At 48.0% G+C, this 22368-nt stretch overlaps 1 protein-coding gene across 1 annotated transcript; it reads right to left on the reverse strand.

The window, feature by feature from the left end:
- Window positions 1-12271: 12271 nt before the first annotated feature.
- LOC142498053 (indolethylamine N-methyltransferase-like) lies at window positions 12272-18976 on the reverse strand. Its single transcript, XM_075606559.1, has 3 exons — window positions 18829-18976; window positions 18459-18666; window positions 12272-12701 (listed from the first exon to the last, which is right to left on the reverse strand). Exons 1-3 carry the CDS (start codon window positions 18974-18976, stop codon window positions 12272-12274), a joined length of 786 nt encoding a protein of 261 aa, XP_075462674.1.
- Window positions 18977-22368: the final 3392 nt, after the last annotated feature.

Below are 22368 nucleotides of genomic sequence, written 5' to 3' on the forward strand. Positions count from 1 at the left end.
AATTATAAAGTCAAAAATGAGCAGAAGACTGCTCAGTAAGTATGTCCCTATCTGTGTCAGTGCAGTACAGAACGAACTTGAAAAATCTCATGTTTTTTCAAATTCCTGACATCTTTTACACCTTCCACACAGAAACCTGAGTTATTTCCCAATGACAGAAAGTAGAATGATAAGGCATTCCTATTAAGTGTTTGTAACGGAGTGCTCACCACAAACAAGGCATGACAGCGAGGCCGAGGTGGGGATAGATACTGTATACAACACCAACCCACAGCCGTGTGGGCACGTCAGGAGTGTAGATCGGTTGGAGTCGGTGAGGTCTGGATGGTCAGTAATACTTGCCGAGGTCGGTGTTGGAGAGTTGCGGATCATAGGATGTACTTAGCTAGCCTTTGTCTGTATTGGAGAGGAGCGGATTGTAGTGGTACTTTGCCGAGGTCAGTATTGGAGAGGAGCGGATTGTCGTGGTACTTTGCCGAGGTCAGTATTGGAGAGGAGTGGATCGCTGAGATACTTTGCCGAGGTCGGAATGGAGAGGTGCAGATCGTCGTAGGTAGCCGGGGTCAGGAGAATAGAAGAGCGGAGTCCAGAAGATTAGCCAGGATCAGGAGAAAGGAACAAGGAGCATGACAAGACTGTGAAGGCAAGATAGCAGCGAACACTTCGCACATAGGAAGGTTTATGCTCAGCCGATGAGCCAGTGGGCCGGCTGAGCATATAAAGGATGTTGAGGCGGAAGGAGCGGGGGGTTCCGATCGCGGGTTGAGGTGAATGCTGAATACGCCGAGCGTTGCGCAGATAACGGATCCTGACAGAGTTGAAAATTGAAAGAGTCAACATAATCACTAATTAATGAGTATTTAAGAAATTAAATTCAATTATCCTTATTAGATACTGTATTATCTCAGTTATTCATGTATTATTCACGTTTCCTTATTTGTATTATTTTCTTCTCCTATATCTTACATCTCTATAAAGCACTGAATACATAATTGACAAAATATAAATGTAAGATAACGATTTTCATAGAGTCCCCCGCAATATATATCTGCATTATATATCCCCTAACCTCCCTCCAAATAACATAGGGAGAGACACCTGAGCTCAAAAAGGACAACACCTAAGATACTGGGATATACAAAGTGTATTTAAATGACACACCCAAGTCACACACACATACACACCCATACATACACACACACCCCAAACACACACATACACAACAACACAGACACATACACACACATACACACACATACACACACATACACACACATACACACACCACTCACACACCCACACAAACAAACAGGGTCGGTTTAGGGGCATTCAGTAACCTAGGAAAACTTTCAGCCTCGCACTCTTCTCTCTCTTCCCCCACTGACACTCTCCCCATCCCCCCCCACTGACACTTTTTTGTCCCCAAACTGACCCGCTTTCTCCACACAGACACTAATTTTCTCCCCACATTGACACTCTCTCCCTACATTGACACTATCTTTCTCCCCATACTGACACGCTCTCTTAACACTGATACACTCTCTCCCCCATATAGAACATTCCTCACCCCTCCCAATGACACTCTCGACCCCCCCAATGACACAAACTTTCCAACCGCACTGACACTCTCTCCCTCCCCACTTACGTCTCTCCCCCTCTCCCCAATTGCATTCTCTCACCACCTCACCCATGACACTCTCTATCCCCTATCAACTGACACTCTCTCACCACATCCCTACTGACACTCTCTATCCCCTCCCCATTGACACTTTCTCTCCTCCCCCTCCTCGCTGACACTCTCTCCCCTCCTTTCCAGTGACACTCTACCCATCCCTATTGACATTCTCTCCCCCACCGACACTCTCCCCCATGATACTTTCTCTACCCCTCACACTGGCACTCCCCCCCTCCTACTGACACTCTCTCCTCCCTACTGACTTTTTCACCCCCCCCCAACACTGACACTCTCACACAACCCTCGGCATGCTCTCTCTCCCCCTTCCCCACTGACACTCTCGCATACCCCTCCATTGTCACTCTCTCACACCCCCCCATTGACACTTCTCTCACTCCCCCCTCCAATGACACTTTTTCTCCCGCCCCCTTGACACTTTTTCAACCCCCCTCACTGGCAATCTCTCACCCCCAAACAATGACACTCTGCCCCCATCCTGCCGGCACTCCCCCCACCCTAATGACACCTTTCTCGTTCTTCTCCAATTACACTCTCTTCCCCCTTTTCCCACTTACGCTCTCTCACCCTCTCCCCACTCAAACTATCTCAACCCCAATGACAATCTCACCCACTGACACTCTCTGCCCCCTCGCCATTGAAACTCTCTCTCCCCCTTCTTCCCTTCCCCACGTACTCTATATCCCTCTACTGACACTGTCTTTGCTCCAATTACACTCTCTCATCCCTACTGACAATCTATCTCCACCTTATTGACAGTCTCTATTGCCCCAATGACACTGTGTCTCCCCCCCCACTGACTCTCTCTCCATCCAACACTGACACTATTTCTCTCCATCCCTACTGACACCTCTCTCCCCCCACTGACACTCTTACTCCAAATACCCACTGACACTCTCTCTCTCACTTTCAAGCTTTATCCCCCCACAATTGACACTCTCTCCCCCCCTGACTCTCTACTTCCCACCCACTGGCACTCTTTCTCCCCCCCCCCACTGACACTTTCTCACCCCCTCATTGGCAATCACACACCCCCCAACACTGACACCCTACCCCTCTCCACACTGACATTCTCCCCCCTCCCCACTGATCCCTTTCTCCCCCTCCCAACTGGAACCCTATATCCCCCTTCCCCACTGTCACTCTCTCCCCCCTACCCAATGACACCCCCCACACTGACACTCTCTCTTCGCGCCACTAACACTCTCTCTCTCCCATTACCACTGACACGCTCCCCTTCCTCCCACTGGAACTCTCTCACTCCCTCCCCACTGATTCACAATTCCCCCTTCGCCACTGATGCTCTCTCCCCCCTCACTGACTGTCCCCCCATTGACACTCTCATTCCCACCAACTGACACTATCTCTCCCCCCACTGACAAACTCTCCATTCCCCGCTGACACATTCTCTCCCACCCCCACTTATACTCTCTCTCCGCCTTCTCAACTCACTGTTTCACCCACTCCCACTGGAACTCTCTTTCACCCCCTTCCCACTGATTCTCTGTTCCCCCTTCCCCACTGATGCTCTCTCCCCCCTCACTGACACTTTCTCTCCTCTGCACTGACACTCTCTTCCCCCCTCCCACTGAAACTCTCTGTAACCCCCAATGACACTCTGTACCTCCTCCATTTACAATCTCCCCCCCATCCCACTGACACTTTATTTCCCAAACTGATGCTCTCTCCCCAAACTTACTCTCTCTCACCCACTGATACTGTCTCTGCCCCCCAATGACACTCCCTCTCCCCACAATTACACTCTCTTTCTCCCCACTGACACTCTCTCTCCACCTTACTGGCACTTTCTCTCCCACAAATGACACTTCCCCCCCCCTCTGACACTTTTTCTCCCCTTCCCACTGACACCTTTCTCCCCCCAACCCATTGGTACTCTCTCACACCCCCTTGCCACTGACTCGCTCTCCCCCAACCCCACTGGGACTCTCTCTACCCCCTTGCCCACTGACACTCTCTCACCCCCTTCCCCACTGACATTATCTATCCCTCATACTGACACTCTCTTTCTGCCCCAATGACAGACTCTCTCCCAACTAGTGGCACTCTCTCTCTCCCTTACTGACACTCTCTATCACCCCCAATGACACGGTCTTTCCCCCACTGACACTCCCCCCCAACACTCACTCTTTTTCCCCCTCCCCACAAACACACTCTCTCCCCCTTCCCCACTTACACTCTCCTCCCCTTGCCAACTTACACTCTCTCCCCACTTCCCCACTGACACTCTCTGTCGCCCTTACTGACACTCTCTCTCCGCCCCAATGATACTATTTCTCCCCCCACTGACACTCTCCCCCCCCACTGACGATCTCTCTCCACCAACACTGACACTCTTTGTCTACCTCCCTACTAACACTCACTCCACTTCATTGACACACTTTCTCCCACTCCCCACTGACCCTCTCTCCCCCCACTTACAAACTCTCCCAACCTACCACTGACACACTCTCTCCACTCCCCACTGACACTCTCTGTCCCCATCCCCACTGACACTCTCTCACACCCCCTTCCCACTGCCTCTCTCCCCCTTCCCCACTGAGACTCTCTCTACTCTCTTGCCCACTGACACTCTCTTTTCCCCGTCCCACGCTGACATTCTCTGTCCCCAAAATCTCTCCACCCCAATGACAATCCCCCCCCCCCAGTGGCACTCTCTCTACCCTTATTGACACTCTCTATCCCCCCCCAATAACACTGTCTTTCCCCCCCACTGACAATCTCTCTCCCCCCAACCCTGACACTCTTTCTCCCACTCACCACTGACTCTCTCTCCCCTTGCCCACTGACACTCTCTCTCTGCCTTCCCCACGGATACTCTCTCTCCACCCCAATGATAATCTCGCTCCCCCTTATTGACACTCTCTATCCCCCCAATGACACTGTTTCCCCCCCCCGCACTGATGATCTCTCTCCCCCAACATTGACACTCTTACTCCCCTCCCCACTAACACTCTCTTCCCCCAGTGACACTCTTTCTCCCACTCTCCATTGACACTCTCTCCCCCCTACTTACACACTCTGCTCTCCCCACTGACACACTCTCTCCCCCCCCCCCACTGACACTCTCTCTCCAACACCCCCCACCCCCAACCACCACTGACAGTCTCTCTCCCCCAAGGAAACTCTCTGTCCCCCCTCACTGGCATTTTCTTTCCTCCCACAATTGACACTCTCTGTCCCTCCCACTGAAACTCTCCTTCGAGCGTGGGTATCACAGAGTTTTAAGAACTCGGATTGGAAATAAATGAGTGCAGAATCAGGGTCTGGGATTAAGTCGATTCTAAATTCATCGCAAATTTGGGTTTTATTGTTAAAGTATAAACTTATTCTAATTCTAAAATATTAGTAAAGATAATGTAGAGAATGCATAATAAAGGTCATATCATACATGTACATACACTGCATAGAAGAGGTAGTCAGGCGGTGCACAGCTGCCGTCTGGATATGAATCGAAAGTCCACACGCTTTAAATCTTAAAGGTTGTATTTAATGAGTGCATACACAGAAGAGGTATACTGCTACAAAAAACCTCTTGATGCGTTTCGTCCCGCTGGGGACTTTGTCATATATATATATATACAGTATATATATATATATATATATATATATATCCTCCCTACCACATGATTACCCCGTCCCGTGGCTGAGTCACGAACACACGGAGCTCATAAGGGTTTCACATTTATCAACATTTCCTTTAGTGAGACGCTGAACGGGAGTGCTTTCATGTGATTATTTATCCATTAGATTTCTTTTGGACTGTCTGTAGAATTTATGTGTGTACAATTTTGGCAGCATTGGTGATACCTTGAAGCAATTCTGGGACACTTTGTACATACACTGCATGTACACAAAAAAATGTTTGCATACATATATGTAATTATTAATTAATAATTCATTTTATTTTATAAGTAGTCATTGATATATTTGCTGTATTTTTGCAATTCAGTTGGTATGGTGTCAGTATACCTTTTTCACTAAACCACCCTCTCCTTGCGTGCTATCATAAACGTAATCTGGTCATAATCTGAGAAATTGCTGGTCTTTTTAGTAGGTAATGCTTCCAAATTCTCAATGATGAACCCTGCATCACAAACAGCCTCTCTTATAAACCCCTCATCAAATGACAGACAGAAGAACTTGTGCTCACCAACCATATAGCATGAATTATTATATGTCCCCATCAGTAACATGTGTCCCCCAGTTTTTAACATTGACGCTATTTTTTTCAGATTGCTTCGGTAAGCCTGATGGTCCTTGCTAACAACCTGTAAGACATACATGCAGATCAGACAGTCCATCTGTGGCAGGACTACAGGCTCTAAAGGGTTATCTTTGATGAAATCACATTTGAAAACGCGTTTCACTGCTCTTCTTGCTTTGTCTTTCTTTCCTGGCCACTCCTCGCTGAAATTACAAAATGAAAAAGGATCACATGGCAGTTTTGGAGCAAACAGTGGTACATGAAGAAAATTGATGTACACGTGTCACTCATATGACTAATAGAGATGGATGAAAGGTTTTGGAGGATTTTGATCCACTGCGGATCGGTTAGTTCCCTTGGTCCGCAGATTTCAGCGCATCAATCTAAAAAAGGGCGATTCGTGTTTTGCGTATTTTGTATTTTTATTACCAATAAACTCTGTGTATTCTGCAACCCATGGATTATACAAATCCATCAACGGGTTGTATCCAATGGCAGTTTTTGATGAATCCGCGCAGATTAAAACCAACCACATCTATTTGCGAATTTTACACAGCGATACAGATATTTTGGGGAAAATGTGAGTAAATCCGGGAAACAGATTTGGGCGGATTCACCCATTTCTAATGAGTAAGAAAATTATAAAGTCAAAAATGAGCAGAAGACTGCTCAGTAAGTATGTCCCTATCTGTGTCAGTGCAGTACAGAACGAACTTGAAAAATCTCATGTTTTTTCAAATTCCTGACATCTTTTACACCTTCCACACAGAAACCTGAGTTATTTCCCAATGACAGAAAGTAGAATGATAAGGCATTCCTATTAAGTGTTTGTAACGGAGTGCTCACCACAAACAAGGCATGACAGCGAGGCCGAGGTGGGGATAGATACTGTATACAACACCAACCCACAGCCGTGTGGGCACGTCAGGAGTGTAGATCGGTTGGAGTCGGTGAGGTCTGGATGGTCAGTAATACTTGCCGAGGTCGGTGTTGGAGAGTTGCGGATCATAGGATGTACTTAGCTAGCCTTTGTCTGTATTGGAGAGGAGCGGATTGTAGTGGTACTTTGCCGAGGTCAGTATTGGAGAGGAGCGGATTGTCGTGGTACTTTGCCGAGGTCAGTATTGGAGAGGAGTGGATCGCTGAGATACTTTGCCGAGGTCGGAATGGAGAGGTGCAGATCGTCGTAGGTAGCCGGGGTCAGGAGAATAGAAGAGCGGAGTCCAGAAGATTAGCCAGGATCAGGAGAAAGGAACAAGGAGCATGACAAGACTGTGAAGGCAAGATAGCAGCGAACACTTCGCACATAGGAAGGTTTATGCTCAGCCGATGAGCCAGTGGGCCGGCTGAGCATATAAAGGATGTTGAGGCGGAAGGAGCGGGGGTTCCGATCGCGGGTTGAGGTGAATGCTGAATACGCCGAGCGTTGCGCAGATAACGGATCCTGACAGAGTTGAAAATTGAAAGAGTCAACATAATCACTAATTAATGAGTATTTAAGAAATTAAATTCAATTATCCTTATTAGATACTGTATTATCTCAGTTATTCATGTATTATTCACGTTTCCTTATTTGTATTATTTTCTTCTCCTATATCTTACATCTCTATAAAGCACTGAATACATAATTGACAAAATATAAATGTAAGATAACGATTTTCATAGAGTCCCCCGCAATATATATCTGCATTATATATCCCCTAACCTCCCTCCAAATAACATAGGGAGAGACACCTGAGCTCAAAAAGGACAACACCTAAGATACTGGGATATACAAAGTGTATTTAAATGACACACCCAAGTCACACACACATACACACCCATACATACACACACACCCCAAACACACACATACACAACAACACAGACACATACACACACATACACACACATACACACACATACACACACATACACACACCACTCACACACCCACACAAACAAACAGGGTCGGTTTAGGGGCATTCAGTAACCTAGGAAAACTTTCAGCCTCGCACTCTTCTCTCTCTTCCCCCACTGACACTCTCCCCATCCCCCCCCACTGACACTTTTTTGTCCCCAAACTGACCCGCTTTCTCCACACAGACACTAATTTTCTCCCCACATTGACACTCTCTCCCTACATTGACACTATCTTTCTCCCCATACTGACACGCTCTCTTAACACTGATACACTCTCTCCCCCATATAGAACATTCCTCACCCCTCCCAATGACACTCTCGACCCCCCCAATGACACAAACTTTCCAACCGCACTGACACTCTCTCCCTCCCCACTTACGTCTCTCCCCCTCTCCCCAATTGCATTCTCTCACCACCTCACCCATGACACTCTCTATCCCCTATCAACTGACACTCTCTCACCACATCCCTACTGACACTCTCTATCCCCTCCCCATTGACACTTTCTCTCCTCCCCCTCCTCGCTGACACTCTCTCCCCTCCTTTCCAGTGACACTCTACCCATCCCTATTGACATTCTCTCCCCCACCGACACTCTCCCCCATGATACTTTCTCTACCCCTCACACTGGCACTCCCCCCCTCCTACTGACACTCTCTCCTCCCTACTGACTTTTTCACCCCCCCCCAACACTGACACTCTCACACAACCCTCGGCATGCTCTCTCTCCCCCTTCCCCACTGACACTCTCGCATACCCCTCCATTGTCACTCTCTCACACCCCCCCATTGACACTTCTCTCACTCCCCCCTCCAATGACACTTTTTCTCCCGCCCCCTTGACACTTTTTCAACCCCCCTCACTGGCAATCTCTCACCCCCAAACAATGACACTCTGCCCCCATCCTGCCGGCACTCCCCCCACCCTAATGACACCTTTCTCGTTCTTCTCCAATTACACTCTCTTCCCCCTTTTCCCACTTACGCTCTCTCACCCTCTCCCCACTCAAACTATCTCAACCCCAATGACAATCTCACCCACTGACACTCTCTGCCCCCTCGCCATTGAAACTCTCTCTCCCCCTTCTTCCCTTCCCCACGTACTCTATATCCCTCTACTGACACTGTCTTTGCTCCAATTACACTCTCTCATCCCTACTGACAATCTATCTCCACCTTATTGACAGTCTCTATTGCCCCAATGACACTGTGTCTCCCCCCCCACTGACTCTCTCTCCATCCAACACTGACACTATTTCTCTCCATCCCTACTGACACCTCTCTCCCCCCACTGACACTCTTACTCCAAATACCCACTGACACTCTCTCTCTCACTTTCAAGCTTTATCCCCCCACAATTGACACTCTCTCCCCCCCTGACTCTCTACTTCCCACCCACTGGCACTCTTTCTCCCCCCCCCCCCACTGACACTTTCTCACCCCCTCATTGGCAATCACACACCCCCCAACACTGACACCCTACCCCTCTCCACACTGACATTCTCCCCCCTCCCCACTGATCCCTTTCTCCCCCTCCCAACTGGAACCCTATATCCCCCTTCCCCACTGTCACTCTCTCCCCCCTACCCAATGACACCCCCCACACTGACACTCTCTCTTCGCGCCACTAACACTCTCTCTCTCCCATTACCACTGACACGCTCCCCTTCCTCCCACTGGAACTCTCTCACTCCCTCCCCACTGATTCACAATTCCCCCTTCGCCACTGATGCTCTCTCCCCCCTCACTGACTGTCCCCCCATTGACACTCTCATTCCCACCAACTGACACTATCTCTCCCCCCACTGACAAACTCTCCATTCCCCGCTGACACATTCTCTCCCACCCCCACTTATACTCTCTCTCCGCCTTCTCAACTCACTGTTTCACCCACTCCCACTGGAACTCTCTTTCACCCCCTTCCCACTGATTCTCTGTTCCCCCTTCCCCACTGATGCTCTCTCCCCCCTCACTGACACTTTCTCTCCTCTGCACTGACACTCTCTTCCCCCCTCCCACTGAAACTCTCTGTAACCCCCAATGACACTCTGTACCTCCTCCATTTACAATCTCCCCCCCATCCCACTGACACTTTATTTCCCAAACTGATGCTCTCTCCCCAAACTTACTCTCTCTCACCCACTGATACTGTCTCTGCCCCCCAATGACACTCCCTCTCCCCACAATTACACTCTCTTTCTCCCCACTGACACTCTCTCTCCACCTTACTGGCACTTTCTCTCCCACAAATGACACTTCCCCCCCCCTCTGACACTTTTTCTCCCCTTCCCACTGACACCTTTCTCCCCCCAACCCATTGGTACTCTCTCACACCCCCTTGCCACTGACTCGCTCTCCCCCAACCCCACTGGGACTCTCTCTACCCCCTTGCCCACTGACACTCTCTCACCCCCTTCCCCACTGACATTATCTATCCCTCATACTGACACTCTCTTTCTGCCCCAATGACAGACTCTCTCCCAACTAGTGGCACTCTCTCTCTCCCTTACTGACACTCTCTATCACCCCCAATGACACGGTCTTTCCCCCACTGACACTCCCCCCCAACACTCACTCTTTTTCCCCCTCCCCACAAACACACTCTCTCCCCCTTCCCCACTTACACTCTCCTCCCCTTGCCAACTTACACTCTCTCCCCACTTCCCCACTGACACTCTCTGTCGCCCTTACTGACACTCTCTCTCCGCCCCAATGATACTATTTCTCCCCCCACTGACACTCTCCCCCCCCACTGACGATCTCTCTCCACCAACACTGACACTCTTTGTCTACCTCCCTACTAACACTCACTCCACTTCATTGACACACTTTCTCCCACTCCCCACTGACCCTCTCTCCCCCCACTTACAAACTCTCCCAACCTACCACTGACACACTCTCTCCACTCCCCACTGACACTCTCTGTCCCCATCCCCACTGACACTCTCTCACACCCCCTTCCCACTGCCTCTCTCCCCCTTCCCCACTGAGACTCTCTCTACTCTCTTGCCCACTGACACTCTCTTTTCCCCGTCCCACGCTGACATTCTCTGTCCCCAAAATCTCTCCACCCCAATGACAATCCCCCCCCCCCAGTGGCACTCTCTCTACCCTTATTGACACTCTCTATCCCCCCCCCAATAACACTGTCTTTCCCCCCCACTGACAATCTCTCTCCCCCCAACCCTGACACTCTTTCTCCCACTCACCACTGACTCTCTCTCCCCTTGCCCACTGACACTCTCTCTCTGCCTTCCCCACGGATACTCTCTCTCCACCCCAATGATAATCTCGCTCCCCCTTATTGACACTCTCTATCCCCCAATGACACTGTTTCCCCCCCCCGCACTGATGATCTCTCTCCCCCAACATTGACACTCTTACTCCCCTCCCCACTAACACTCTCTTCCCCCAGTGACACTCTTCCTCCCACTCTCCATTGACACTCTCTCCCCCCTACTTACACACTCTGCTCTCCCCACTGACACACTCTCTCCCCCCCCCCCCACTGACACTCTCTCTCCAACACCCCCCACCCCCAACCACCACTGACAGTCTCTCTCCCCCAAGGAAACTCTCTGTCCCCCTCACTGGCATTTTCTTTCCTCCCACAATTGACACTCTCTGTCCCTCCCACTGAAACTCTCCTTCGAGCGTGGGTATCACAGAGTTTTAAGAACTCGGATTGGAAATAAATGAGTGCAGAATCAGGGTCTGGGATTAAGTCGATTCTAAATTCATCGCAAATTTGGGTTTTATTGTTAAAGTATAAACTTATTCTAATTCTAAAATATTAGTAAAGATAATGTAGAGAATGCATAATAAAGGTCATATCATACATGTACATACACTGCATAGAAGAGGTAGTCAGGCGGTGCACAGCTGCCGTCTGGATATGAATCGAAAGTCCACACGCTTTAAATCTTAAAGGTTGTATTTAATGAGTGCATACACAGAAGAGGTATACTGCTACAAAAAACCTCTTGATGCGTTTCGTCCCGCTGGGGACTTTGTCATATATATATATATATACAGTATATATATATATATATATATATATATATATATATATATATATATATATATCCTCCCTACCACATGATTACCCCGTCCCGTGGCTGAGTCACGAACACACGGAGCTCATAAGGGTTTCACATTTATCAACATTTCCTTTAGTGAGACGCTGAACGGGAGTGCTTTCATGTGATTATTTATCCATTAGATTTCTTTTGGACTGTCTGTAGAATTTATGTGTGTACAATTTTGGCAGCATTAGTGATACCTTGAAGCAATTCTGGGACACTTTGTACATACACTGCATGTACACAAAAAAATGTTTGCATACATATATGTAATTATTAATTAATAATTCATTTTATTTTATAAGTAGTCATTGATATATTTGCTGTATTTTTGCAATTCAGTTGGTATGGTGTCAGTATACCTTTTTCACTAAACCACCCTCTCCTTGCGTGCTATCATAAACGTAATCTGGTCATAATCTGAGAAATTGCTGGTCTTTTTAGTAGGTAATGCTTCCAAATTCTCAATGATGAACCCTGCATCACAAACAGCCTCTCTTATAAACCCCTCATCAAATGACAGACAGAAGAACTTGTGCTCACCAACCATATAGCATGAATTATTATATGTCCCCATCAGTAACATGTGTCCCCCAGTTTTTAACATTGACGCTATTTTTTTCAGATTGCTTCGGTAAGCCTGATGGTCCTTGCTAACAACCTGTAAGACATACATGCAGATCAGACAGTCCATCTGTGGCAGGACTACAGGCTCTAAAGGGTTATCTTTGATGAAATCACATTTGACAACGCGTTTCACTGCTCTTCTTGCTTTGTCTTCCTTTCCTGGCCACTCCTCGCTGAAATTACAAAATGAAAAAGGATCACATGGCAGTTTTGGAGCAAACAGTGGTACATGAAGAAAATTGATGTCACTCATATGACTAATAGAGATGGATGAATTGTTTTGGAGGATTTTGATCCACTGCGGATCGGTTGGTTCCCTTGGTCCGCAGATTTCAGCGCATCAATCTAAAAAAGGGCGATTCGTGTTTTGCGTATTTTGTATTTTGATTACCAATAAACTCTGTGTATTCTGCAACCCATGGATTATACAAATCCATCAACGGGTTGTATCCAATGGCAGTTTTTGATGAATCCGCGCAGATTAAAACCAACCACATCTATTTGCGAATTTTACACAGCGATACAGATATTTTGGGGAAAATGTGAGTAAATCCGGGAAACAGATTTGGGCGGATTCACCCATTTCTAATGAGTAAGAAAATTATAAAGTCAAAAATGAGCAGAAGACTGTGAGGTGCAGATCGTCGTTGGTAGCTGGGGTCAGGAGAATAGAAGAGCGGAGTCCAGAAGATTAGCCAGGATCAGGAGAAATGAACAAGGAGCATGACATGACTGTGAAGACAAGATAGCAGCGAACACTTCGCACATAGGAAGGTTTATGCTCAGCCAATGAGCCAGTGGGCCGGCTGAGCATATAAAGGATGTTGAGGCGGAAGGAGCTGGGGGTTCCGATCGCGGGTTGAGGTGAATGCTGAATACGCCGAGCGTTGCGCGGATAACGGATCCTGACAGAGTTGAAAATTGAAAGAGTCAACATAATCACTAATTAATGAGTATTTAAGAAATTAAATTCAATTATCCTTATTAGATACTGTATTATCTCAGTTATTCATGTATTATTCACGTTTCCTTATTTGTATTATTTTCTTCTCCTATATCTTACATCTCTATAAAGCACTGTATACATGATTGACAAAATATAAATGTAAGATAACGATTTTCATAGAGTCCCCCGCACTATAAATATCTGCACTATATATCCCCTAAACCTCCCTCCAAATAACATAGGGAGAGACACCTGAGCTCAAAAAGGACAACACCTAAGATACTGGGATATATAAAGTGTATTTAAATGACACACCCAAGTCACACACACATACACACCCATACATACACACATACCCCAAACACACACTTACACAACAACACAGACACATACACACACATACACACATACACACACACCACTCACACACCCACACAAACAAACAGGGTCGATTTAGGGGTATTCAGTACCCTAGGAAAACTTTCAGCCTCGCACTCTTCTCTCTCTTCCCCCACTGACACTCTCCCCACCCCACCCCCCAGTGACAATTTTTGTCCCCAAACTGACCCGCTTTCTCCACACAGACACTAATTTTCTCCCCACATTGACACTCTCTCCCTACATTGACACTATCTTTCTCCCCATACTGACACGCTCTCTTAACACTGATACACTCTCTCCCCCATATGGAACATTCCTCACCCCTCCCAAATGACACTCTCGACCCCCCCAATGACACAAACTTTCCAACCGCACTGACACTCTCTTCTTCCCCACTTACGTCTCTCCCCCTCTCCCCAATAGCCTTCTCTCACCACCTCACCCATGACACTCTCTATCCCCTATCAACTGACACTCTCTCACCACATCCCTACTGACACTCTCTATCCCCTCCCCATTGACACTCTCTCTCCTCCCCCTCCTCACTGACACTCTCTCCCCTCCTTTCCAGTGACACTCTACCCATCCCTATTGACTTTCTCTCCCCCACCGACACACTCCCCCATGATACTTACTCTTACCCCTCACACTGGCACTCTCCCCCCTCCTACTGACACTCTCTCCTCCCCACTGACTTTTTCACCCCCCCCCAACACTGACACTCTCACACAATCCTCGGCATGATCTCTCTCCCCCTTCCCCACTGACACTCTCGCATACCCCTCCATTGTCACTCTCTCACACCCCCCCCATTGACACTTCTCTCACTCCCCCCTCCAATGACACTTTTTCTCCCGCCCCCTTGATACTCTTTCAACCCCCCTCACTGGCAATCTCTCTCCCCCAAACAATGACACTCTGCCCCCATCCTGCTGGCACTCCCCCCACCCTAATGACACCTTTCTCCTCCTTCTCCAATTACACTCTCTTCCCCCTTTTCCCACTGACGCTCTCTCACCCTCTCCCCACTCACACTATCTCAACCCCAATGACAAACTCACCCACTGACACTCTCTGCCCCCTCGCCATTGAAACTCTCTCTCCCCCTTCCTCCTTTCCCCACTTACTCTCTATCCCTCTACTGACACTGTCTTTGCTCCAATTACACTCTCTCATCCCTACTGACAATCTATCTCCACCTTATTGACAGTCTCTATTGCCCCAATGACACTGTCTCCCCCCCAACACTGACACTCTTTCTCTCCATCCCCACTGACACTCTCTCTCCCCCCACTGACACTCTTACTCCAAATACCCACTGACACTCTCTCTCTCCCTTACTGGCAAGCTCTATCCCCCCACAATTGACACTCTCTCCCCCCCTGACTCTCTACTTCCCACCCACTGGCACTCTTTCTCCCCCCCCCCCCACAGACACTTTCTCACCCCCTCATTGGCAATCTCACACCCCCCAACACTTACACCCTACCCCTCTCCACACTGACATACTCCCCCCTCCCCACTGATCCCTTTATCCCCCTCCCAACTGAAACCCTATATCCCCCTTCCCCACTGTCACTCTCTCCCACCTACCCAATGACAACCCCCCCACACTGACACTCTTTCTTTGCGCCACTAACACTCTCTCTCTCCCATTACCACTGACACGCTCCCCTTCCTCCCAATGGAACTCTCTCACTCCCTCCCCACTGATTCACAATTCCCCCTTCGCCACTGATGCTCTCTCCCCCCTCACTGACTGTCCCCCCATTGACACTCTCCTTCCCACCAACTGACACTATCTCTCCCCCCACTGACAAACTCTCCATTCCCCGCTGACACATTCTCTCCCACCCCCACTTATACTCTTTCTCCGCCTTCTCAACTCACTGTTTCACCCACTCCCACTGGAACTCTCTTGCACCCCCTTCCCACTGATTCTCTGTTCCCCTTTCCCCACTGATGCTCTCTCCCCCCTCACTGACACTTTCTCTCCTCTGCACTGACACTCTCTGCCCACCTCCTACTGAAACTCTCTGTAACCCCCAATGACACTCTGTACCTCCCCCATTTACAATCTCCCCCCCATCCCACTGACACTTTATTTCCCAAACTGATGCTCTCTCCCCAAACTTACTCTCTCTCACCCACTGATACTCTCTCTGCCCCCCAATGACACTCCCTCTCCCCCCAATGACACTCTCTCGCCACCTTAATGGCACTCTCTCTCCCACAAATGACACTTCCCCCCCCCTCTGACACTTTTTCTCCCCTTCCCACTGACACCTTTCTCCCCCCACCCACTGGTACTCTCTCACACCCCCTTGCCACTGACTCGCTCTCCCCCAACCCCACTGGGACTCTCTCTACCCCCTTGCCCACTGACACTCTCTCACTCCCCTTCCCCACTGACATTATCTATCCCTCATACTGACACTCTCTTTCTGCCCCAATGACAGACTCTCTCCCACCTAGTGGCACTCTCTCTCTCCTTTACTGACACTCTCTATCACCCCCAATGACACGGTCTTTCCCCCACTGACACTCCCGCCCAACACTCACTCTTTTTCCCCCTCCCCACAAACACACTCTCTCCCCCTTCCCCACTTACACTCTCCTCCCCTTGCCAACTTACACTCTCTCCCCACTTCCCCACTGACACTCTCTGTCGCCCTTACTGACACTCTCTCTCCGCCCCAATGATACTATTTCTCCCCCCACTGACACTCTCCCCCCCCACTGACGATCTCTCTCCACCAACACTGACACTCTTTCTCTGCCTCCGTACTAACACTCACTCCACTTCATTGACACACTTTCTCCCACTCCCCACTGACCCTCTCTCCCCCCACTTACAAACTCTCCCAAAGTACCACTGACAACCTCTCTACACTCCCCACTGACACTCTCTGTCCCCATCCCCACTAACACTCTCTCACACCCCCTTCCTACTGCCTCTCTCCCCTTCCCCACTGAGACTCTCTCTACTCTCTTGCCCACTGACACTCTCTTTTCCCCGTCCCACGCTGACATTCTCTGTCCCCAAAATCTCTCCACCGCAATGACAATCCCCCCCCAGTGGCACTCTCTCTACCCTTATTGACACTCTCTATCCCCCCCAATAACACTGTCTTTCCCCCCCACTGACAATCTCTCTCCCCCCAACCCTGACACTCTTTCTCCCACTCACCACTGACTCTCTCTCCCCTTGACAATGACACTCTCTCTCCGCCTTCCCCACGGATACTCTCTCTCCACCCCAATGATACTCTCTCTCCCCCTTATTGACACTCTCTCTCCCCCTTATTGACACTCTCTATCCCCCAAATGACACTGTTTCCCCCCCCTGCACTGATGATCTCTCTCCCCCAACATTGACACTCTTACTCCCCTCCCCACTAACACTCTCTACCCCCAGTGACACTCTTTCTCCCACTCTCCATTGACACTCTCTCCCCCCTACTTACACACTCTGCTCTCCCCACTGACACACTCTCTCCCCCCCACTGACACTCTCTCTCCAACACCCCCCACCCCCAACCACCCCTGACAGTCTCTCTCCCCCAAGGACACTCTCTGTCCCCCCTCACTGGCATTTTCTTTCCTCCCCCAATTGACACTCTCTGGCCCTTCCAATGAAACTCTCCTTCCCACCCACTGACACTCTATCCCCCCACTGATGCTCTATCTCCCCACACTGACACTCTCTCTCCCCCAAACTGACACACTCTCCCCTCCCCACTGAAACACCCTCCCACCCCCACAGAAACTCTTTAACCCCCTTCCCAACTGACACTCTCTCTCCCCTTCCCACTGGAACTCTCACATCCCCTCCACACTGACTCTCTATTCCCCTTTCCCCACTGATGATCTCTGCCCCTTCATTGACACTCTCCTCCTCTGTATTCACACTCTCTGTCCCCCCACTGACACTCTCTATACCCCTCAATGACACTCTCTGTACCTCCCTATTGACACTCTCCCCTATTCCACTGACACATTATTTCCCCAAACTGATGCTCTCTCCCTAAACTTACTCTATCTCCCCCCACTGACACTCTCTCCCCCCAATGACACTCCTTCTCCCCCAATGACATGCTCTTTCCCCCCAATGACACTCTACCTCCACCTTACACTGACACTCACTCTCCCCCCAAGGATCCTCTCTCTCTCCCACCCACTGACACTCTTTCTCCCCTACCTACTGAAGATCTCTCTCCAACCAACACTGACATTCTTTCTCACCCTCTCCACTGACACTCTCTCCCCCACAATGACGATCTCTCCCCCCCAACACTGACACTCTTTCTTCCCTTCCACACTGACACACGCTCTCTCCCCCCACTGACACACTACCCCCCCACTGACACTCTCTCTCTGCCTTCCCAAATCACATTCTCTCTCCCCCTTCCCCACTGACACTTTATTTCCTTCCTAATGACACTCTTTCTCTCCCTCACTGACACTCTCTCCCTCCCCCCACTGACACTCTTTCACCACCCCCTAATATTAAGCACTGAGGTGGTTTAGTTGGATTTTCCAGCTTACTTAAAGTCTCACTTTTCTCACCTGGAGATAATTATTTTTCTGAAATATACTTTACCTCTTTCCTTCCAGCGCACAAACTATTTTTGCGGCGTGAGACCAGTCAGCAGCTCCGGGCTCCTTGTTCTTCCACATTTCAAATTCCCTGATATTTGCATCAGTAAATTCTATCACATTGATCTCTTTGAAGTAATCACAGGCAGTTAAGAGATGGAAAGCGAGTGGACCCACAGAAACATCGAGCAGGGTTTCCCCTCTCACACGACCTACATTCAACGGTTAGAAAATAGGATATAAACCTTTTTAACATTGTTTTCACATTAGCAAAATATTGAACAGAGAGCAAGAGCTTATTCACATGCTTCAGTTCCCCCAAAATGTTTAAAATATTTTACAGTAACTTCAATATCAACTATAAATGAACGTACCAGACGAGAACGTTTTAAACAATTGTGTAATAAGATGTACAATCGTCTCCTCAAACATATCATTATTTCCATTATAGCAGTATGTTTCTATAAACCTTCTGGGATCAAACTCTTCATCATGGTAATGCTTGTGGAGACTGGAATCCATTGTGTGTCTCCTTGGTGTAACGATACTGTTACTTCTATGTAGCACGTTTAGAAGCCTTAAGTTGCAGCTTGAGAAGGTAGAATAGTAGAAGCTCGTTGGCATCGCAGTATTTAATCAATGTCCAGAGCATGTGATAAGCTTCTGCATAAACATTCACATGGGACGGTGCTGATCCGTGTTTGCTAATGTTGGTGTCTGGATAATGTTTTGTCATTAGGATTTTAGAAATGATTCATCTGATATGATACATAACACTAAAATTGGGCAATTATTGTGGTTTGAGTTTTAAAAAAATTGTGTTTGGGTTGTGGTTTTATTTATTTAATTTTTCTAAAAAAGTTTTCATGTTTTTGATTTGTTTCCAGTTTCACAAAAACTCAATTTCTTTCGCTTTGGCTCTTGGATTTCTTCCAAATTCACTCAACCACTCCAGTGTAAGTCAGCGTTGCCCCAAAGTTGGACAGCCTGATGGGGCTCCCCAAGAACTGCTCCCCTGTGCACAGGACCAGCGTGTTAAAGGTTAACATGTGCTTGTACTTTGTGGAACATCAACCCCACCCACTGGAATATTAATGAGCCAACAGGACACAAAGAACTTTTTGTTCACAGCTGCAACAAATTCAATCTCAACCACCCCAGTGTACGTCTGCATTACCCCAAAGGCTGACAGCCTGGTGGGTCTCCGCAAGATCTGCTCTCATCTGCACAGGACCAGCATGCTAAGCGTTAACATGTACAGTAGTTGTACTTTGTGGAACGTCAACCCCATCAAAGTTTGTGAGCCATTTGCTGCCGTTCGGTGATGTTCGGTGATGTTTGGTGATGTTAAAGTGATGTTAAAAACTGCTCTATTTCAATCTGAAACTCACAAGCCCTTTTTCCCATGTACTCAATTTTCCAAATCTCTGTCCATGAAATGTCTGTGAATTCACTGTATAAGTATCCAGAGGAGCTAATGGCGAACTATGCACCACCATTTACAGAAAACTCACATCCACGAATAGCCTACTTCAGGCTGGTAGCCATCATCCTAGGGCGCTAGTGAAAGGCATACATGTTGGCCAATTCCTGCGGTTAAAATGCAACTGCAGTGACAGTGGAGAATTTGAAAAACAGGCAACACTGATGACAAATAGATTTATTGATCGTGGGTACAGTAAAAAAGTGGTGAGGAGGGCATACAAACGAGCCATATTTACACCTGATAAAGAAAGAACTCAGCGGTCACTGCTCCTCTGGAAGAACTCCAACCATGCGCGTTAAAAATAAAAAACTTTTATTTAATCAAAAGAAAAAAGACATCCACATGGACTGTGAAACTCTGGCGCGTTTTGTTCTTACCATAGAACGAAATGCGTCTGAGTTTTACAATCCATGTGGATGTCTTATTTCTTTTGATTAAATAAAAGTTTTTTATTTTTAACGCGCTTGGTTGGAGTTCTTCCAGAGGAGCAGTGACCGCCGAGTTCTTTCTTCACCTGTTTTACTTACCACGAGCAGAAGCACGCCACCGATACCAGCAACAGCAGCACCATGCAGTTTTTCCTTTAGCAGCACCCAGCAGTTCTTCAGTGATTATGATGTGACGTTTGCCGACTGATTGATCCTCCGTTTACCGGAAGCAGGTGAGCCTAGCAGTAGCTGGACTCGTGATTTACCCTGGGGCTCTGTCTCGATAGGGCTCCTCAGTACTTCTACCAGCCGTGTTATCAAAGCCCCCCGTCCAGGTTATATTGGTACATAATGGAGGTGGTTCTATGGACATACTAACATTTAATCTGTTGCTGCGGTGTTCAACTCTGTTTTCTATATACCCACATTATCTGCTCAGTTTGTAGCATCAGTTTCTCAGGGTTCATTCCTTGGTTTTTCTTATATTTACACCTCGGGCTGACCTCTTGAAACAAAAGACACCACAGACAGAGAAGAAAATTATACTTTTTATTGTTGGGTACAACAGTAAATGGCACCAGGCCAGGAGTATATTCCAATGTCACTGGCATATACTGACATCAGACCCAGACATTCAGGGGGCATTGTGCAGCTATCCGTCGATGGTGAGCCGCAGGGCAAGGAACCTTCGGGACTCCCTAGTTACAGTACATAGCCTAGCCACTACACCGACCCCCAGGTGAGTAACTAGATCCCACCAAAGCCACTTGGTACCTATATGTGTCAAAGATGCAAAGCCTGTAAAAATATTATGGTGACCAAGTCATTCTCTAACCATGACGATACGAAAACATATGATATACGCAAGTTTATCAATTGTGTTAGCGTAGCGGTGATCTACCTGGGGATTTGTGCGTGTGGCAAGAAGTATGTGGGAAAAACCAGGAGAGAATTCAAACAAAGGGTTCTTGAACACCTGGGCACCATTAGGAATAACACTGACACCCCTGTGTCTAGGCATGTGAACATGTGCCAGAATGGGAACACTGACTACCCTGTATCTAGACATGTGAACATGTGCCAGAATGGGAACACTGACTACCCTGTATCTAGGCATGTGAACATGTGCCAGAATGGGAACACTGATTCTCCCTGTATCTACAGTAGGCATATGAACATGTGCCAGAATGGGAACACTGACTCCATTAAGTTTATTGGCATTGACAAATACTCACCTGGCATCAGAAAAGGAAATTGGGACGCAGACCTTTTGAAAAAAGAAGCAAGGTGGATATATACCCTGGGGATACTGCCACCCAGAGGACTGAACGAGGGGTTCATGTTTTCACCTTTTATCTGATATCCTATGACTTTCTGGTATCTCTGAACAACTAGGAACATGGTTATTCACCATCTTTTGTGAGTTAGTCTATACTCCCTGATAGTCCAGTCTCTGGAGTAGGAAAGTACCCGAGGATCACTGTCCTTATTATTATCATCATTACTATTTATTCCATTATTTGTACCAATATATTATATACATACACCTATGAATTGTTTACACCACAAAACTATTATCTACCATTACTCACCTGCACTTCATTAGGGACATGAAATAGGTCCCCAATGCCTGCAATAAACTATTATAGCATCAGGCACTGTCAATCACAATCTGTGAGGGATACACACCCCCGATCCACAATCAGCCGTGCAGTCAGGGATCCTCTGACGTCACGCACAGGGGGCGGAACTGAGCTAATGGGACAGGAAGATTTTGAATGCTATGGGTATAAAGGTACTCACACAACCGATGGGTCACCCCCCCCTCCTACCTGCCTTGAGGAAGCGTTGTTATGCGAAACGCGGGCGTCGGCACACAGGTGCACGCACCTGACTCAGATAACTACACGTGAGTCACATAGATGTGAGGGTTACAGGCATACCACACATCGAGCTGTGCCTGTAATTTCTATTAGTGTAGATTACTGTATATATGTATC

This window comes from Ascaphus truei, chromosome 6 (assembly GCF_040206685.1).
Source record: "Ascaphus truei isolate aAscTru1 chromosome 6, aAscTru1.hap1, whole genome shotgun sequence".
Classification (NCBI taxonomy): Eukaryota; Metazoa; Chordata; class Amphibia; order Anura; family Ascaphidae; genus Ascaphus; species Ascaphus truei.